Source organism: Mytilus edulis, chromosome 3 (genome assembly GCF_963676685.1).
Source record: "Mytilus edulis chromosome 3, xbMytEdul2.2, whole genome shotgun sequence".
In the NCBI taxonomy this organism is placed as follows: Eukaryota; Metazoa; Mollusca; class Bivalvia; order Mytilida; family Mytilidae; genus Mytilus; species Mytilus edulis.
Window position 1 is genome coordinate 28,794,708 of NC_092346.1, and position 20,162 is coordinate 28,814,869.

Here is a 20,162-nt window from a genome sequence, read left to right on the forward strand (position 1 = left end):
TATAGTTTAAAAGATGATAGGCAAACACGTAAAATATTGGTAAAAATCGTCAATAAAGAGGAAAAACTCTAAAAAGGAGTCGACAGACAATTTCAGCTATGTTGACTGGTTTGTAGATCTAGTCTTGCTGTTCACTTTTGCTATTTAAGTTACTACCCAACTATTGTACTTATTCAGATATTAGGCAAAAACGCAACAAAATAAAAATGATAAAAATCGTTATTAAAGGAAGGAGTCGTTTGACGATTTCGGCAATGCAAACTATTAAGTTTGTAGATCTTGTCTTGCTGATTAGTTTTGCTATCTAAAATTTCTCCCTAACTATAATAATTTTCAAGATACATGTGTAATAGGCAAAATTGAAATAAATGGTAATCATCTGATTACCTTAGTCGTATTTCGCACAACTTTTTGGAATTTTGGGTCCTCAATGCTCTTCAACTTTATACTTGTTTGGCTTTTTAACTATTTCGATCTGAGCGTCACTGGCGAGTCTTATGTAGACAAAAGGCGCGTCTGGCGTATCAAATTATAAGCCTGGTACCTTTGATAACTATTTACACCACTGGGTCGACGCAACTGCTGGTGGACGTTTCGTACCCGAGGATATCACCAGCCCAGTAGTCAGCACTTCGGTGTTGACATGAATATCAATTATATGGTATTTTTTTTTTAATAAATTAACTGTTTGCAAAATTATGAATTATTCGAAATACTAAGGGTTTTCTTATCCCAGGCATAGATTACCTAAGCCGTATTTGGCCCAACTTTTAGGAATTTTGGGTCCCCAATGCTATTCAACTTTATACTTGTTTAGCTTTCTAAGCGTCACTGATGAGTCTTATGTAGACGAAACGCTCGTCTGGCGTATCAAATTATAATCCTGGTACCTTTGATAACTATAAGAAGTCATCTGACAGATTTTATGTGAAGTCACAATATATTCTGAACATTAATGGTTTCGTCGGATTTAGTCTATTTGTAGCGGTTTTCTAGATATGATTGTGGCAAAGTTTGGTTACATTTGGCCTAATAGTTTCAGAGGAGAAGATTTTTGTAAAAGTTAACGACAACGGAGCCAATTGTTTAGTCGCCTCTTGAGCCAGGTGAGCTAAAAAGGAGAACCATTTCCCACGGGCATGTGATGTTAATTTACAACGCTTAATTTTGTATGTTTTGCAATAAAGAATATTTATTTTAATAAAAGCGCTATTTTTAGTTTTTACAAATTTATGTCACGTGATTATATTTATATACGACTTTTTTACACTCCTAAGTAAAGTAACTTCACTGGCCAGTTCCTGCTGCGGAACCAGTGGAATCGGATGTAAAAAGTAAAAAGTAAGTATGAACTTAAGATTAGATAGCATTTTGTTACCAGTGTGTATAGTCCCTCTATAGATCAATACACGCATGTATACAATTGATTATAAAGTTAATTTTTTTGTAATTATTTTGAAATAGCCATTACCAGAGTTATTTCCAGGCCTTATCCTTGCATCACAAACAACATGTGTGAAAATATTGGAATACATATCGACGAAGTTCGAGAATCACAACTGCGAGCTACTCTTGATTTTTTTTCATAAAAGATTGTTTCAGAGACTGTTAAAATTTAGAGGATTTTAACAGGGACCAAATCCAAGGGTACACTGGCCTGGGAATAGTATACTAATAATATATTAAGTCCCAGCACTGGCAGAGATTGATTCTTGTCTGCCTTAACGTCCAGTTGCAAATATTTTATACGTATTAGTGCATTGAAGTCAGATAAAAATCTTATTGGAATTATATTTAGAATTAAAATGTAGGATCATATAGGAATTCTTCATTTTCTTTTTCAGACATATATGTACATGTACGTGGTGATGTTATTTGTGTAAAAAATACCCGATACACCCGTTAACTTATGATCAGCCATAGTTTTTCTATTGCTCTAAGTGTTGACTTAGTCATCGATCCAAAACAGTCGTGTCAGTAAATAGTTACCTTTATTCCATAGAATGATTATAGATTCCTTGTGCATTAGATTATTACAACGAGACGATACCCGAGTGAGCTTGGTTACATTGGGTTTAAATGGTTATGATCCTGTTCAGATGGACTCAATGTATAACTTATTTAATTTTCATTAAACTGAAAAGGAACCTCACCTCTTTGGTAGCTGTAATACTTTGGAGTCTTGTGGTAACGCATATAGGTATGATCCAACAGATCAACGATTAAAATATCGCTATTGTTTAATTTTGTCTATCTTTATATGCTCTCTACAATTATTTTTGTAGTCCTACTCAAGGATTTATATAGTGATCATACTATACAAATCCTTGAATTACGTTACATTTTATTGGTTAAATTTTGCACGTCAGTGAAGCTTTGATATCGTATATTATATAGTTAATTCAGTTATGTTGTTAATCGTTCGAATATACGGATGTACTTTTATATGTAGCTCCGTCGGACTTAGATCATTAAGTTGTTGTGTAGGACGTTAAAGGCCAAAAACTACCCCCATAACGTAGGTTTTCTCCGATATATATTACATGTAATTGTGTGACCAGAGCCACTAATGGGTGACATAAGTTTCACAGGCAGGAAAGTGGATAGACATTATTGACAAGTCTAGTTTACGTACAAGAAATGGTGCTATCAGTATGGAATATTACCAAGAATCACATGACCTCTGTTGATGTATGAAGTACTTCTGACCAAAGTTGAAAGTCTAGAGAGGATGGTTTTCAACAGAAACTTACGCAAATGGATTGCGGTTCCAAAGAGTTTTAGCAGCATTGGCTTGTACAGAAACAGTTTAAAACTTCAACTACCACTGTCTTCTATTACAGAGGAGTTTAAAGTCACCAAAACCAGACAAGTTATGATGTTAAAGAGACAATAAAGATGACAAGGTGATTGAAGCAAATGTTGATGTCAGGACAGGACGAAAATAGATGGCCAAGAGTGCTGTTGAAGATGCAGAGAGTCGATTAAGACATAGAGACATAGTGGGAATGGTAACATCAGGAGGACTTGGTTTTGGCAACATTCAACAACCATTATGGCAGTCAGCAGATACAAGACATAGAAGGCAACTTGTTCAGCAAGAAGTTCGTCATGGGGAAGAGGAAGATCACCAAGTAAGAGCCGTCAGTATGAAACAACTATAGGGCAATATATGAAATGGGCGATGACAAGACCAAGAAAGATCAGTTGGCATGAGATGTGGAGAATTGACGGGCAAAAGATAAGCTTCCTATTTAGATCAGTAAACGACGTACTACCAACACCCACAAACCTTACAATGTGGAAACTGATTGAAGACCCTAGTTGTAAGTTGTGCGGTAAGTCAGCAAATCTAGAACATGGTTTGTCGTCTTACAGGACAGCTCTGAAGGATGAAAAATATACATGGCGCCATGACCAAGTCCTTCGAGAGATAGCAGCAGTCTTGGACACACAGAGGAGGAAGAAGACTAAAATAGAGAAGTGGCCAAAGTTCATCAACTTCATCAAAGGAGGTGGAGAGTCATCCATAAACAAAAATATCAAAGCCAGTGGTATCCTAGCAACAGCAAATGACTGGGAGATGCAAGCCGACGTCGGAGATAAGACCACCTTCCTAAGAGAGGTTTTAACGACAACCCTCCGACCAGACATCGTGCTGTGGTAAAAAACCAGCAGACAGGTTATTCTTGTAGAGCTAACAGTGCATGGAAAACAAGACTGGAAAAAGCTCATGAGAGAAAGCATGCGAAGTACCAGAAATTGGTAACAGACATCCAAGACAAGAATTGGAGGACATGATATTTTTCAGTGGAGGTAGGCTGTAGAGACTTTGTTTCACAAACTTTCTGGAGACCCTAGGGTCCCGAGGACTAACTGGACCAGTAAGAAGAAGCTTGGTTAGAAAAGTTGGGTGACAAGCAGAGGAAGTTTCTAGTTGGATATGGAGGAAGAGATAAGAGCAGAGAAATTATATTTTTATATTATATTATATTTAGAATAATAATGTAGTATAATATAGGAGTCTTCATTTTCTTTCAGAGACACACATGTACATTTACGAGGTGATGTTATTTGTGTATAAAATACCCGATACACCGGTTAACTGTTAACTGCGACTAACTTATGAAAATCAATAATTTTTCTATTGCTCTAAGTGTTGACTTAGTCATCCATCCAAAACAATTGCGTCAGTAAATAGTTACCTTTATCCCATAGAATGATTATAGATTCCTTGTGTATAAGATTATTACAACGAGACTAGACCCGAGTGAGCTTGGTTACATTGGGTTTAAATGGTTATGATCCTGTTCAGATGGGCTCAATGTATAACTTGTTTTTTCTTCATTAAACTGAAAAGTAGGTTCACCTCTTTGGTAGCTGTAATACTTTGGAGTCTTGTGGTAACGCATATACGACCCAACAGATCAAGGATTAAAATATCGGAATTGTTTAATTTTGTCTATGTTCATATGATCTCTACAATTATTTCTGTAGTCCTACTCAAGGATTTATATAGTGATCATACTATACAAATCCTTGAATTACGTTACATTTTATTGGTTAAATTTTGCATGTCAGTGAAGCTTTTACATCGTATATTATATGGTTAATTCAGTTATGTTGTTAATCGTTCAAATATACGGATGTACTTTTATATGTAGCTCCGTCGGACTTAGATCATTAAGTTGTTGTGTAGGCCGTTAAAGGCCAAAAACTACACACATAACGTAGGTTTCCTCCGATATATATTACATGTAAGTGTGTGACCAGAGCCACCAATGGGTCATATAAGTATCACAGGCAGGAAAGTGGATGGACATTATTGACAAGTCTGGTTTACGTGGGAAGTACAAGGCATGGTGCTATCTGCATGTAATATTACCAAGAATCACATGGCCTCTGTTGATGTACGAAGTACTTCTGACCAAAGTTGAAAGTCTAGAGAGGATGGTTTTCAACAGACACTTACGCAAATGGATTGCGGTTCCAAAGAGTTTTAGCAGCATTGGTTTGTACAGAACCAGTTTAAAACTTCAACTACCACTGTCTTCTATTACAGAGGAGTTTAAAGTCACAAAAAACTAGACAAGTTATGATGTTAAAGAGACAGTAAAGATGACAAGGTGAGTGAAGCAAATGTTGATGTCAGGACAGGACGGAAATAGGTGGCCAAGTAAGAGCCGTCAGTACGAAACAACAAGGGCAATATATGAAATGGGAGATGGCAGGACCAAGAAAGATCAGTTGGCATGAGATGTGGAGAATGGACGGGCAGAATATAAGCTTCCTACTTAGACCAGTAAAGGACTACCAACACCCACAGACCTTACAATGTGAAAATGATTGAAGACACTAGTTGTAAGTTGTACGGTAGCCAGAAAATCTAGAACAAGTCTTGCAAGACAGTACTGAAAGAATACATGGCGCAAACTTTCTGGAGAGCCTTGGGGTCCCTATGACTAACTGGACCAGTAAGAAGAAGCTTGGTTGGAAAAGTTGAGAGACAGGCAGAGGAAGCTTGTGATCAACTAAGTCGGCGTCCCCCTGGATATGTCGTGGACAGCATCGAAACAGTCGAGGAGAGGGGATCCACCTGATGATGGAACCAGTTGAGCAGTGGACACACTGTATTTATGGGTATGGCCGGATTGAATGGGGGGTTGAATGGCGTTCCGAAGTTATATGATAATATCGGTGTGGATGAATGGGTGTTTCACGTTTAGAGGCAAATATCACATGCATATATTAGGACGTGAACATGTAAATGCTACATATTACACGAAAGCTGCTTTATACTAGACCGACCGTGACACTGAACTGGATTTGTAACGGGCTAGTTGGCAAACTAACAGTGCACAGGAAGACGTACCACCCTACATGGAAACATTATTCAGACTATGAGCAGACTCAATTCTAAAAGACACGTGCTTAGCGGAGAAGCAGCAAATACCAATTTTAAGTCTAAGGTTTTACCCGGACGGCAATCGAACTAACGATCTTCCGCAATGGAGGTAACTAGCGGCACAAGACCACACATGGTTCCGATTACTTGTATATGAAAACAAGGAGAAATATGTCGATCCTTAAACTTTTATTTTAGGAGTCCAACAACAAGGAACAAAAAAATAATTATACAGAAGCACAGGCAATTAAAGGTTCTGCTTTTCTTGTTGACAATGATACTTAATTTATTATTCGAATACTGTTACAATTACCTTAGTGATACAGCATTCACGAACAAGTAACCCTGATATAGTACTACTAGTATTCTTAAAGTCATATGAAACGAGTTTCTTGTAATTTTAATGTTATCGTCCGAACTTATTGAACCATCACATGCATATATATTAAACTAATATAAAAAAGAAGATGTGATATGCCAATGAAACAACTATTCACAAAAGACCAAAATGACACAGACATTAACAACTATAGGTCACCGTACGGCCTTCAACAATGAGCAAAGCCCATACCGCATAGTCAGCTATAAAAGGCCCCGATAAGACACTGTAAAACAATTCAAACGAGAAAAATAACGGCCTTATTTATGTAAAAAAATGAACGAAAAACAAATATGTAACGCATAAACAAACACAAGTCCTGTATGCACGTTTTCAAAGCAATTGCTTTCATGCTATGGCGTGTAGCCATCTTTGTGACCCAGATCAAGCCAAATTTTTGAGGAGATAAAACTGATTCCTCGTCTGTCATTCTAAAATTCCTTCGTATGTTGTCTATAATGAAATACATTATGTTCTTGTAGATGTATTTTTGTATTTAAGGGGACAACCGTTTGACTATCAAAGAACGTTGAAGTCCTAGTGAAAAGTGCATTTTTATACTTGCGATTTCGTTCTTGAGACGTTTAAAAAAACTATTGAGTCATGTCAGTTTTAATATTGAAAATTTGACTGAATTATCCCTTTTACGGTTTAATGTTATTTTATCGCGTTTCTTTTTGCAAGAGGTCAATTTGCTCTTGTTCATTCACAAAACTTTCGTTCATTCATAAAATTATCGTAAAATCACTACGACTGTTATAGTAATGTAGTCTTATCTCACATTTAATAAGTCTAAGACGACTATGTTTCAATTTTTTTTTGCTGAATTAGTGCATCATCTTGCATAGATTTAGCATTTCATCGCGCATAATTTTATTTTCTTGTTTTCAGAATGGGTGTTACTACAAGCAAAAAAGGACAAAAACCTGTCCAGCCGACGCAACCTCCCTACAATGGTATTCCATGTGATTACGAATTCCTTAGAATAGACATTCCTTTTACTATTCAAATGAACTTATCATTCCTTAGTAACCCTAATATGCAAATGGCTACATCAGATCCAAATGCATATATACCGCATCTTATACAGATGTATGACCTTGGGTATCGGCTTTTGTCCTTCAAGCTATCGCCGGGATCTATTAAATCATCCGGATTTATGTCCATGACATCTACAACAACACGTCGTGCGCAGGCAATATTCCGAAAGAATGAACCAAAATTCCAACCAGATGAAAGATTTTCGCTGCAAATAATCAAATCATCGATTGAATCTGGAACATTTCTTACTGGAGTTCATTCTATTTCCCAAGCATCGTCACAAACACAGACGCAAACTCAGCATTTGTATAAAATGATAAACGACTACGCATATAAAGGGTGTCGTCTGCGCTGTATAGAGATCACTGGATGTTACAGACCTCCACAAGATCTGAATATGTACGGTCCTCAGACTATGGGAGTAGGAAGTGGTATGGCATACGGACAGGGTCACTTGAATTCGAAGAGCAGGAGTGAGTACAATTAACTTATTGAATATCCTGTAATCATACGGGCCAATTACACCAGTTGTCCTTTTCACTTGAATGCCTATTCGAAGTAAAGGTCAGACGAGTTTATCCAATGTAATACGTATATACCAATATGCATACTTATAATAATATTTATAATATATAATAATAAAATAATTTGACCCACAAAAAATATTTCTTACAAAGATAAAACGATTATTTATATATTTTTTTTTAGATCTATTACATGAAATCAAACAGATCATATCCAACTATCGCGGTCATCACGTGACTTTAATTTAACGATTCAGTTGTTTATGATTAATGGCCGATCGTTTTATCAATGAAAATGAACTGACTACATAGATGAAGGCAACAGTAGTATACCGCTGTTCAAAAGTCATAAATCGATTGAGAGAAAACAAATCCGGGTTACAAACTAAAACCGAAGGAAACGCATCGACTATAAGAGGAAAATAACGAAACAACAGAAACGCTGAAGTGCAACAAAAACATACGACAATGCAACATACATAGAAACGAACTATAAGATAACAACTGTCATATTCTAGACTTGGTACAGGACATTTTAAGAAAAAATGGTGGGTTGAACCTGGTTTTGTGGCTAACAAACCTCGCGCTTTATGGCAGTGTTAAATATGCCGCTAAAATGACATTACATGACAAAAATACAATACAAATAAATGCAAGAATACTCAGGACAGAAAAATACATAAGTAAATAATATAATAATACATTTAGACATGTTAACCACAGAATAACAACGAATACCTAAAATAAATTTAGGACAGTACACAAACACAGCATAATAGATTTACGAACTCTGTGTCACACGAAGTATCAACGCCACAAAAAGTGACGTCACGGCTAAATTTCTAAAAATTGAATATAAATCGAGATTAGGTGTGTAATTATGTTATTTGATGTATTTTATAACAATTACAAGAATATCGATATAGAATTGTGTTAGTAATTGTGCAACTAACTGCACTATCGAACTATATCGGCCTTTCTTCCAAATCAAACTGATTAAACGATCATAACTTTTTTATATTGTGATTGTGTATTTTTCCTTCCTCCGCGTTATAAAGATTTTGTTATTTACAACTAAATATGTTCTAAATTTCAGTTTTGAAATATGATTCCTTGCTTCAAATTAAGTTTGAAAATCGAGGTGCCATTACACAGCTTTCGTTATCTTTTTCGTTAACACTCGATAGAATTGCAAAGGGACCTTCTTATAGAATCAATTTTCTCAACTTTTTTAATGTATAAAGAATACCTAAACCCCTTAAAAAGTCGACAATACATTTAATTTAAAGAAATCGAAAACCAAATCAGTTTAAGTTACAGACTTTTTTGCTTCAAAATTTGATTGAAAAGTTCAGGTGTAATAACACCAAATCATAGTACGTCATATCCGGTTTCATACGAAAAAGCGGTCCTATTAAAAAGCGGGTGAAGAAAAAGCGCCCGGAGAAAAGAAAAAACGCCCGGGGAAGAAAAAACAGCGCCCGGGGAAAAGAAAAGGCGCCCGGGAGAATTAGATAATAAATATGTATGATAACACTAAATGTTTTCCTACATATTCTAGAGGTGGCGTAAATCATATGTGGATACTAAAATATTCAAAAGATCTTTTAGAGTACATACAATCTAAGTCTCTTTCATCTTGCAATAGTATTAAAACATTTGAATTTTCTACACTTTACCATGTTTACACAAGTATTCGACAATCCAAACTAAAAAACAAATTGAAAGAGTTGGTCCTGCTTTGTTTCATAAAAAAGAATGGCCAAAAGTATCTTGTCTTAAGGAGGGGAATCTTACTTTGTAAAAAAATCACTCTGATTCTAACAACAAATTTTCTGAAACTGACATTATCAAGATACTTGATTTCTTGATTGAAAATATTTTTGTTACGTTTGGAGGACGTGTTTTTCAACAAACAATCGGCATTCCCATGGGAACAAACTGTACCCCTCTTCTTGCCGACTTGTTCCTTCATTCATATAAGGCTGACTTCATACAGGAACTTCTTAGGAAGAAAGAAAAGAAGTTAACAGTATCCGTTTACTTTACTTTCCGCTTTATAGATGATGTTCTTACACTTAATAATTCAAAAGTTAGTGACTATGTTGAACGAATCTATCCCATCGAACTTGAGATAAAGGATACAATACAGTTAAGTCTGCCTCATATCTTGACTTACATCTAGAAATTGACAATGAGGGTCAGTTGAAAACAAAACTTTACGACAAAAGAGATGATTTCAGCTTCCCAATTGTGAACTTTCTATTTCTATGTAGCAACATTCCAGCAGCGGAGTATATATCTCCTAGTTGATACGATATTCCAGGGCTTGTATTTCCTATCATGATTACCTTGATAGAGGGTTGCTGCTTACAAGGAACCTAAAGTGCTTAGCAACTACCCTTTTTTGATAAAAAAAAGTACCTAGAAACCATACATGGTTTGATTCAGGACTTTATTAACTATTACATAGACCTTACCTAAAAGGTCAAGGGGGGATGTCATCACATACGTTTTAATAAACCAAGAATTCCATGTGGTGAATCTGAAATCATCCCTTCGTAAGTTTTACGGACGCCATCACGAGTTGTCGACCGTTATGGAAAATTCGTTTCACAGATGATAACGGATATGTTCCTAATATCGTAACTACAATCCCTTACCCTTTTCCCGAATGTGTCCTACCGAATAAGACTATTACTGGGTTTGTAATAACATGAGCAACACGACGGGTGACACATGTGGAGCAGGATATGCTTACCCTTCCGGATCATCTGAGATCACCCCCAGTTTTTGGTAGTGTTCGTGTTACTCAGTCTTTAGTTTTCTATGTTGTGTTTTTTTGTACTACTGTTTGTCTATTGGTCTTTTTCTTTTTTAACCATGGTATTGTCTGTTTATTTTCGACATATGAGTTTGAATGTCTCTCTGGTATCTTTCGCTCCTCTTTTACTAAAGATTGTGTCGAGGAAAAAAGGGGAGAAACATTGATTGGTTTACTTCCGGTGATGATTATTATCTTATATGCAATGAAATGTTATGTTAAATTTTCAATGTAGTACTGTGCAGAATAAAACTTTACTCATGCCAAGTATTTCTTTATTTGAAACAAAGATAAATTCTGGACATTTTTTGAAAAGTGCCAATTTAACAAAGACTAATAGGGGAAAATCAATGGTAGTATTACTCCTTCACATTTTGGCATTCGATTGCAATATTTTAAAAATGGTGGCCGCTGTGGGGAGGGAGTAAACAACGACAGAACGGGACTATGTATTCATTTAGTTATCAATTTTTAAATTATATTAAAAACATTTTAAGTGTGTCTTATTTTTTTTGAGAATTTACTTATTCCACCTTCATTTTTGTATATAATTTATTATCACGCGGGTAACCAGTTAATTATACATAATCCTAATTAAACCAGTAACATGCAGAGTTACCTTGACATAATTATGACTGGAATAGTTGCATATGCTAGAAAAATCATCATTATAGGTTGCATTTCTGTAAATATCGACAATGCAATTTCCCTTAGGAACCCTTTTACGGCTAAAACTGTACCACTTTTACTATGAAGTTTTGAAAAAAATTATATCCTAGAATGAAAAGTTCATATGCACTACTATTTTTTTCAAAGGTCAAAATATAGGGCTGTGCGGCATATTTTCAACGTTTATATGCCCCGAACTTCTAGGAATTTAAACTTACACTAAAATTTTGTACTACCCCTACCTTGACTTTAGGTTTTCCACAGATTTCAATTTGACCGCTATGCATATGTATATTTACTGGTAACATTCCCAAGTTATGTCTCTACGAGATGAAACATAGAGATCCTATCTGGGAACCAGTACGTAAACAAAATTAATTATCTATTAATATTATATATCTCCCCAAAAGAGGCGTTGTTTGTGAAACAGCTGTATTTACAAAGTGCAACCTATAGGATTGTACGCGCTTTTCTGAGTATTTATGTTTATATCGGGTCATTTAACCATCGGAATTCTTCGGAGATCATCTCGACGGTTAAGTTGATGGAATATAATCTTAAATATACACGAAATGCTAATACATTATAGCGAGTCCATGCATTGTTAATTGTTTCTTTTCGACTTTTTGTCTCGCCTGTGACGAAAGTCACGGAAGGCGAGACATAGGTATTGCTTTTCCGTTGACGACGTCGTCGTAGTCTTTGGTGTCAACAATTGTTAAGATTTCTGCTTAAGTTAGTTTAATAAGAGCTACTTGTGATAGATCAATGCTATTTTGTATGAAGTTTCAATAATATCAGTACATATCACTATTGTAAGGCACTGCCCCCCCCCCCCCCCCTAGATAATGGTCCAGTGACTCTCAGTTGATTTGCAATTTTCAATGTTAAGTTGTTTCAATGATCTATAAAGTTGCATTACTATAAGTACATATCAGTTTGACGACTATATCGACTCCCTGTATCCGTAGGTCATGGTTCAGTTACTTTGAATTAATTAGTAAATAATACTGCACACCATAGGAGACTACGTTTTAGTCGCTTTTATTGATTAACTATATTTGGAATAATTGTAAAGGGAACATGTCAGTTTTCATCTAACCTTGACTTCATTTTCATGATTCATTGGTCAGTGTCAACTTTTTGTGTGTTGGTCTGTTTTTTAAGTACTACTAGCAATAGGTCAACTATATTTGGTCTAAGGAATGATTGACAATTTGTGAGGTGTACATGTTTGTCTGGCAGGTATAATATGACCGTAACTCCATTTTCATGGTTAATTGGTCATGTTAAATTTTTATTTTTTGGTTTGTTTTTCAATTACCAAAAGCAATGAATAGATAGGCCCTTTTTATTTATTGTAAGATGTACATCACTGTTTGACAGGATTAATCTGTCCTTGACCTCATTGTGATGGTTTAATGTTAAGTTTATGTCATACTCGTAGTAACTGAACTTTTATCGTAAAGACTTTCAACATAATATCAATTGTCAGTAAAGTAGGCGAGACCTTTTAGAGTGTGCACTCTTGTTTTTATTTTGGTGTACTAACAATGAATTTATCCACAATCCTTTATATTATAAAACGGCGATTTGATTTAAGGTAGCACTACAGTCAGAATTTTCTGACTCCAACCAACAGTCTTTAAAGATTAATTACTCAAAAACTACTCAATGGATTTTAAAAATCATTAACTCATTTTAAAGCTGAAATATTACTCTTTCTTAATCTATAGCTAAATTAATTTTTTGTATAATTAATCTCAAAATATGGCTAATTAATTGACAAAAAAGTGGTCATCAAACTTGGATGAAAATGACACATTCAGGTCAAATGGTAGTAAAAAATTGATTTCATCCCTTTAATCAACCATTCACAATAAACAAAACCGTGTCTCAGATTTTTGATACATGCCTCCAGTAAGAAGATATATTGATTTTACTGCTGGGTGCCAACCCTCATTTCACCTTTCATCTTACAAGACCCATAAATTCATTTAGAAACAAATTATTCAAAAACTAGGACACGGTATTGTAGAAAATACTCCCTTTAATCACATATATCAAGGTCAAGCCAAAGGGGGTACCAATGAAGTTTCTACTTTCATTTTTTGCTAACAATTCTCATGAAAAATTGTTCTGAGAAATCACCTAAAAACTGAATTTCCCCCTTTGAACCCCTACAAATGCAACATTAATACAAAAATTCCACAGGAAACACCACAGGAGTGTTCTGACACCATTATTACATCAATAGAACCACACAGTTTGTGTCTTTGATGCTTTTATACTGTAAATTTTGCATTATTAGTGCATTGTCTAACACTAACTTAGCATTTGGCGGGAGTTTGACGTCACAGATTTGATCAACATCTGTAATGTAGTAATTAAATATAGACAAAGCTCCGCCTCTAACCAGATAGTCTAAGATAAGGGAATAACAGGATTGACCAGCTGCATATAATCATTATTTACCATCATTATTCTAGCTATAAAGAATAATTTTCATGTGTATTTCAAAAAGAAATATACTATGAAATTAGCTAGAACATTATAATTATGCAATAAAAGACATGTTCATAAAAAGATCAAGACCATCCCCTTCCTGAAAATAGACTGTCTCACATGATTTTTTTAGTTTTAAGGAATTGAAAAAGTTCTCATATTAAAACTTAAAATTTATGAATATGCCTAAAACTCCAAACAGAAGACATGCTCATCATTTAAATTTAGAAGAGCAGAGAGAACAATTTATGCAGGCAGTAAGAAATGTTGGGTAAGTTACTTTAATCATAATTTATTTATTTTTTGGTTAAAAAAAATTATTAATAAGTAAAATAGTTTAAATTACATGCAAGACATGTGAGCCAAAATTGTAATGATGGTAGTAATAATAATTTTCATTTATTGTTGATTAATTTAAATTGATTTTGATATAAAATAAAAAGTAACTAAATAAAAATGTTTATAAATATGTTTCTTAGATATGATGGGGAAATGTTTGCGACACTGCTTCAAGAGGAAGTTCACTCTCAAAGGAGAAGAAACAGGGGAGACAGAAAGTTAAGATGGGTTACATACTGTCATTGGGCTTATGCTTTGAAGGTAAGATACTGTTACGTAAAAAAAAATTATCAAGTAATTTACAGAATGAGAAGTTTGTCTGATCCGTCTATCTAAAGTCTTTCTTTGGCTATTCAGCATTGTTAGAATTGTAATGCCAAGAGCAGTTAAATCATTATTGGAAAAGAAGGGAAGGGGGAGGAGGGGAGGTCATGTTGTTTGTATGTCCCTTGGACTAAGTAAATTAAATATTATTGTGCTTCGTTTTGCTAATTGTTTTATTCCTTCTTTGCGTATTCCTGGCTTGTGTTGTTTATTTGTTTACTTGCATACTATTTTGTTTCTTCGATCTTATGTAACATTTCAATTAATTCATATAATATGTTTGTTATACAACAGGATTCTGAAATTGGACCAGACGATGCACAGTATGCATGGCCAAAGGAGGTGCTGAACTATCTTCGTTCTCTAGCACCAATAGACATCAAAGGAGAGATAAAAAAGGTGAGATGATAAACTGATAAGTGACAAAAATGTAGATCATGAATGGATACAATCCTCTCTACATACTATCAAAATATTATTAGTTGGAAATTAAGACATGTTTACCCTATCCACAGCTGACATTGACATTTATCATTTATATCAGAGTAAATCTAATATGTTAACAAAAATATGTACAACATTTGTGATTATAATTTAAAAATGACCCCCCCCCCCCCCCCACCTCTTTTCAAATTTGTTATGAACATTTTGATGAATGCAATCACATTTTTAAAGTTGTTCAAAGTTAAAAATAAAAGATTAACAAATGAATGAACAAATTTATTTGGTTAAAAAGTAATTATTATTTTTTTTTTGTAGGATGCATTTCCTGTGACAATGGAAATCTTCTGTAGTATAGTGGCTGAGAAGAAATATTCAGTTATTAAAATAAATTGATATTGATACAAAATAACACAAGTGTTACTTATTCATGTTTGCAAAGGGAAAGACATATTTCTTATCATATTTGAAAATCTTTACATTATTGAATTTGATTTATTTGACAAGTTTGTTTTTTGTGGCCTTTCATGGGTTTTCCACATGTTTTACATTTAGGTTGTCTCTTCCCCTTTTCACTTGGATTGTCTGAAGTACTAGATTTATAATACTTGTCTTTAGCATAGCTGTCATCATATTGGAGTGTATCTTGGTGTTGTGCTTCCATAGCTTTCAATTGTTTTCTCCGTTTCTTTCCCTTCTCACTTGTTTTGTACAAAGAATGTCGAATTCTGGTAGAATCAATGTTAGTCCACAACCGCTTATTATTGTCACCTACACTGATATTTGCCTTTTCAAAAAGTTTAGTGTTAAAATTTGCCATACCACTGTTGAAATGTCCCACGGCTAGTGCTGTACCAAGCTGAATTTCTCCTGCACTATGATATTCTCCTTTTGGCAAATAGCTCCATGTAACATGATGAAGTGATTCGTTTTGATTTTGAGTCAAACATTTCTCAGCGCCGGTAAGCAGTTTTTCATCAGACAGTTTTTCGAAAACTGGTTTTAGTATTTGGACTACAACTTCAGATAATGGATTTTTTAGGGGTCGGTAGGTTGATGATCCACAGTCTTTGTCAACTTGCCATTTACACCAAGAAGTATTCCCTTCAGGACAAAAGTGATGCATAGGCTTTTCTGCTGTGCTGGCATAATGAAATAATATGGCCTTTACATTTTGTCTCATTGCATTGACATTACCCTTGTTGTTTCTGATTGCCATCCCGTAAAAGGTTTGGAAACTGTTCATTAATTTGTTTGTAAGTCGACCTTTGCCTGTAAGTTGCTTTCCATCTTCAAGTTTTCTTCCTGAAACATTAAAATTTGAATAAATTGTCATTACTAAATAAATGATTTTAGGAAAATGTATGAGTCTGTGACTTCTTGATCTAAACATGTTGCATATTAACAATTGAAATGTACAGTACATATTTAAATTTAATCCATAATGCAATGAATTGACTAAAAATTGAATGAATATAATATTCAAAACTTTAGTTAATTATATTTATTCAGAACAAGAGCAATTTATAAGTCTATCAAAATATGCAAAAAACAAAAATAAAATGTGCACAATGATGGCTACAAAAGTATATTAGTGTATACTTTTCCTTTGCACAATATAGCAATCATTTAAACCAAAAAATGAATGAAATAGGTTGACAATATGATACTTGCATTTATGATTCGTTATCAGTTATCAATTATCTGGTCAGTTAGGTTTTGTTTGTTCATGATGATAAGGGCTTAATTAGCATAGATGTTCATACAGTTCCCTACTGTGATATACAAGATAGTTTATCTCTTTATAATTTGTCAAACTGAAATCATATACTTGCAACTTTAGATTTTGATGATTAAAAAGGGGGAGGGTAATACAATGTACTGTACCGTAACTTTATACTGATCAACAAGGCGCCTGAGGTGTTTGCCCATTCGCCCTTGTATATGTCCAACACAGTCCTCTTTTGCAATGATTATGTTAGGGCCATACGGTCTAGAATCTACTACATTTCCATAGGCTGAACTGTCACCATCACCGACATATGTTGTATATTGAAGACTGTGCTTTTCTTCTGAGCGACGGAAAAGTATTACAGCACCTTGTGCCTCCATTGTCTTAGCTGACCCATCATGATTCAATGTGCAATCTTTCTCATGTTCGACAAACCATTGCAAAAAATCCCTAGTATGAGTTTTTCCTTCTCTTTCCCATTTCTTACAAGCCTTGCATTCATTTGATAATGTCACATAATCTAACACCTTTCCTGTGTCAACAGATATAACACTTACAAAGCCGAATCTAGAACTATATCCTACATGTGCCCATGATCCATCGACAGAAACGGAACATTTGCATGCTCCCTCTCCATCCCAACCAGAATTTCTTTTCAATTGCTGAATTTCCTCCGCTGCTTCAGACAGATTTTCCTCTATTATTTCAGTAGCAATTTCTTTCCATGTCTCCGTATGCTTTTTGTAGGGTCCATAATTTACTGGACTTGGTAGATCAAGTATGGAACAAAATTTTAGAAGTGCATTTCTAGATTTTCCCATCATGCGCATTGCTAAAACTGAAAGACGGTTCACATTGTGTATTTTACTAAATTCAAAGTTTCCCTTTTCATCAGTATCAAACACTGTATTTGAATGACACTTATTACATCTAAATGCTAATTTCAAGCAAAGTCCACTTTTGTTGATTTCACTCGCATCAATAACATTTAATTCACCAGTTTTACAAGTACTACAAATAGCAGCCTGGTTAATTTTTTTCTGCAAAACCTCCAACTGTATTAATGCACGACCAGTTACACTTACATCCTCTTGCTCGTCACTAGACATGTCAGAGTCAGAAATGTTTTCATTGTTGGAATTCACTTCCCATGTTATGTTCATTTCTTTGTCACTCTCATCATCATTATAATCATCATCATTATCACATGTATCAGCAGCAGCAGCAACAGAAGCAGCAGCAGCAATGTCTTCGACTTCAAATGACTGCTCAAAAGGTGATGTAAGTTTCAGAAAAGAAACACTACTATTTAGATTATTTTCTCTGGAATAAAGACTTGGTGGTGTCAGATTCAGAAGCATAATTTTCTTGGTTGTAGTAAGAACCTTTGTCAGAGGATTTTAAAGACACTTTTACACTCATATCCATAGTTTTTTTCTTTTTGGAAGATTTTTTCCTTTTATTTTTTTTCCTTTTCATATTTTTTTCCTTTTCTCCATTTACTTCCATATTATATAAATTACTTTTGTTGCAATAAATTAGATAAGATCAAACTATTTATCTTGTGGTCAGGGATTAACAGCTGGACACTGGTATCAACAGATGATTGACATACAAGCTCCTCCCAAATGATCATATATTTAGATTAATTACCATGTGCTTTTATTTACATAAGTTAATTATCAATTTACTCCCTGTTGTGATATGATAATGACTTTGTGATTTTTACAAACTGTGCAGAATGATATTTACTTAAAAATTATGTGATAAAAAAAATATCTTCAAAAAATCATTGTTAGACTGTAGTGCTACCTTAAATAGAGGTGCAATTGAACCATTGGAAATCGAGCTCGACAGAACAATTGTCAATCAATTAATATCGATCAATTTCATCGTAGGAACAGAGGCGAAAAGTACAATCACACTGTTGATCTGCAATCATACAATACACTTAATTAATTAAGTATACATATAATACAATGGTATCGGTATTTTTGAATTCGTTATGTAAAACTACAAGCATACTGGAAATTCTTGCAACAACATTATTAAGAGACAAACAACAGTTTGCTGAAATCACTGTGGCATAACTTATTTTGAAAATAAAAAAGAGGCTGTCATTAGGATATAAAGATAACAATCTGAGGATAAACTTCAATGAAACTGAACAGGATATTGTGTTAAGTTTACGAAATATATATTCTTATTTAATGCTTTGGTAATTCAGATAACAGTTTATAGTGGAGTGTGGAGTAAACTGCTGTAGGAGTTTCGATAACGTTATTTCAATTTGGCATATTTTCTAATGAGATTATTCTTGTTGCTATTTTCAGTTTATGGCGTCGATTTATTCTTTGAAATACCACAACACCCTTCACCAGAATTGTACCAGTACCAAGCTGTCCCGCTGAAATTAACCGCGCAGTTAAATGTTAGCATGGGATTCGGTGGGCCAAATCATACCTGGGGGTTACAATTAGACTGGCAAGGAGTAATGAATCATTATCTGGGAACAGGATGGCGTCTAATAGAAGTGTTTAACGACATGTCATCTGATACCTCAACGGGTATGACTGGTTTTGGTTCAAGATCAACTACATCAAATTTAAACATAATCTTTATATTTGAGAAATCCCAGTCTCGTTTGAATGACAACACACCAATGTATGACGGTACCATGGTTGAATACGAAGCTCCTGGGTCAGTATCAGCTGGGATTAGCATGTCTACTATGGTGATAAATACTAACTGGGACAATGTTATTGCAAATATGGGAATTCAAGGATGGGAATTAATAACCATACTCCAAACACCAGCGACAACAACTAAACTGCAGTTTATGGGAGTTTCAATGACAAGTTTGATGTGGATGTTTTTCCAACGGCAAATAGTATCAGCTTCTCTACCACCGTTGGAATTTGATCCTCCTTCTCCGATGTTTCCTGAAAAGCAATGACGACAACGAAGGCTTTGATATTGCATTATTTAATTATATTGGGGAATATTTTTATGTCATGGAAATTAATGTTGTTTTAAATGACAATGGTATTACTGCTTTATTTACATCTTATTTATATGATCTTATATATAGACACAAAGTATCGTATTTGATATTCGTTTATGCTATCAATATTCTTTTTTCAAAGTCAACCCCCGTTAGTGGTTGTTTCATAGATTTATATAAATGTATTTGTCGTGTAGGTCATGCGGAATTGATAATCTTAATAGTCTCTATTTAAATGTTTGAACGCAATGCGTTGACTTTTAATTTCTCCTGCTTTTTCTTTTTTGGGTTGTGTCTCATTGAAAATATCCCACATCGCATTTTAGGATGTCAGTTTTCCTGCCGAAGGTCGGTGGTTCTCTACGGGCACTCCGGCTTCCTCCGCCAATAGCCATAAGTGCTGAAAGTGGCATCAAACACCAATCAATTAATCAATAAATTATTTTGTTCATATCGACTTATATTTTCTTAATTC

At 34.5% G+C, this 20,162-nt stretch overlaps 3 protein-coding genes across 3 annotated transcripts; 2 read left to right on the forward strand and 1 right to left on the reverse strand.

The window, feature by feature from the left end:
- The first annotated feature begins 7,176 nt into the window (after positions 1-7,176).
- Positions 7,177-19,789, forward strand: LOC139515146 (uncharacterized). Its single transcript, XM_071304708.1, has 2 exons — positions 7,177-7,798; positions 19,017-19,789. Exons 1-2 carry the CDS (start codon positions 7,177-7,179, stop codon positions 19,637-19,639), a joined length of 1,245 nt encoding a protein of 414 aa, XP_071160809.1. The 3' UTR covers positions 19,640-19,789.
- LOC139516178 (uncharacterized) lies at positions 13,713-15,458 on the forward strand. The gene is made up of 4 exons (XM_071306086.1): positions 13,713-14,118; positions 14,327-14,447; positions 14,805-14,909; positions 15,270-15,458. The coding sequence occupies exons 1-4, from the start codon at positions 14,024-14,026 to the stop codon at positions 15,345-15,347; spliced, it is 399 nt and encodes a 132-aa protein (XP_071162187.1). The 5' UTR covers positions 13,713-14,023; the 3' UTR covers positions 15,348-15,458.
- On the reverse strand, positions 15,323-18,044 carry LOC139518147 (uncharacterized). Its single transcript, XM_071309841.1, has 2 exons — positions 16,834-18,044; positions 15,323-16,336 (listed from the first exon to the last, which is right to left on the reverse strand). Exons 1-2 carry the CDS (start codon positions 18,042-18,044, stop codon positions 15,433-15,435), a joined length of 2,115 nt encoding a protein of 704 aa, XP_071165942.1. The 3' UTR covers positions 15,323-15,432.
- Positions 19,790-20,162: the final 373 nt, after the last annotated feature.

What these genes read in the sequence shown, in the direction of transcription:
- LOC139516178 (XM_071306086.1), top strand. Translation starts at nt 14,024, where the DNA reads ATGAATATGCCTAAAACTCCAAACAGAAGACATGCTCATCATTTAAAT. An exon ending in CAGGCAGTAAGAAATGTTGG is followed by an intron (nt 14,119 to 14,326) that starts GTAAGTTACTTT and finishes TATGTTTCTTAG; the next exon opens with ATATGATGGGGAAATGTTTG. An exon ending in ATTGGGCTTATGCTTTGAAG is followed by an intron (nt 14,448 to 14,804) that starts GTAAGATACTGT and finishes GTTATACAACAG; the next exon opens with GATTCTGAAATTGGACCAGA.
- LOC139518147 (XM_071309841.1), bottom strand. Translation starts at nt 18,044, where the DNA reads ATGCTTCTGAATCTGACACCACCAAGTCTTTATTCCAGAGAAAATAAT. An exon ending in CAGTATAAAGTTACGGTACA is followed by an intron (nt 16,337 to 16,833) that starts GTACATTGTATT and finishes CAACATGTTTAG; the next exon opens with ATCAAGAAGTCACAGACTCA.
- LOC139515146 (XM_071304708.1), top strand. Translation starts at nt 7,177, where the DNA reads ATGGGTGTTACTACAAGCAAAAAAGGACAAAAACCTGTCCAGCCGACG. An exon ending in CTTGAATTCGAAGAGCAGGA is followed by an intron (nt 7,799 to 19,016) that starts GTGAGTACAATT and finishes TGCTATTTTCAG; the next exon opens with TTTATGGCGTCGATTTATTC.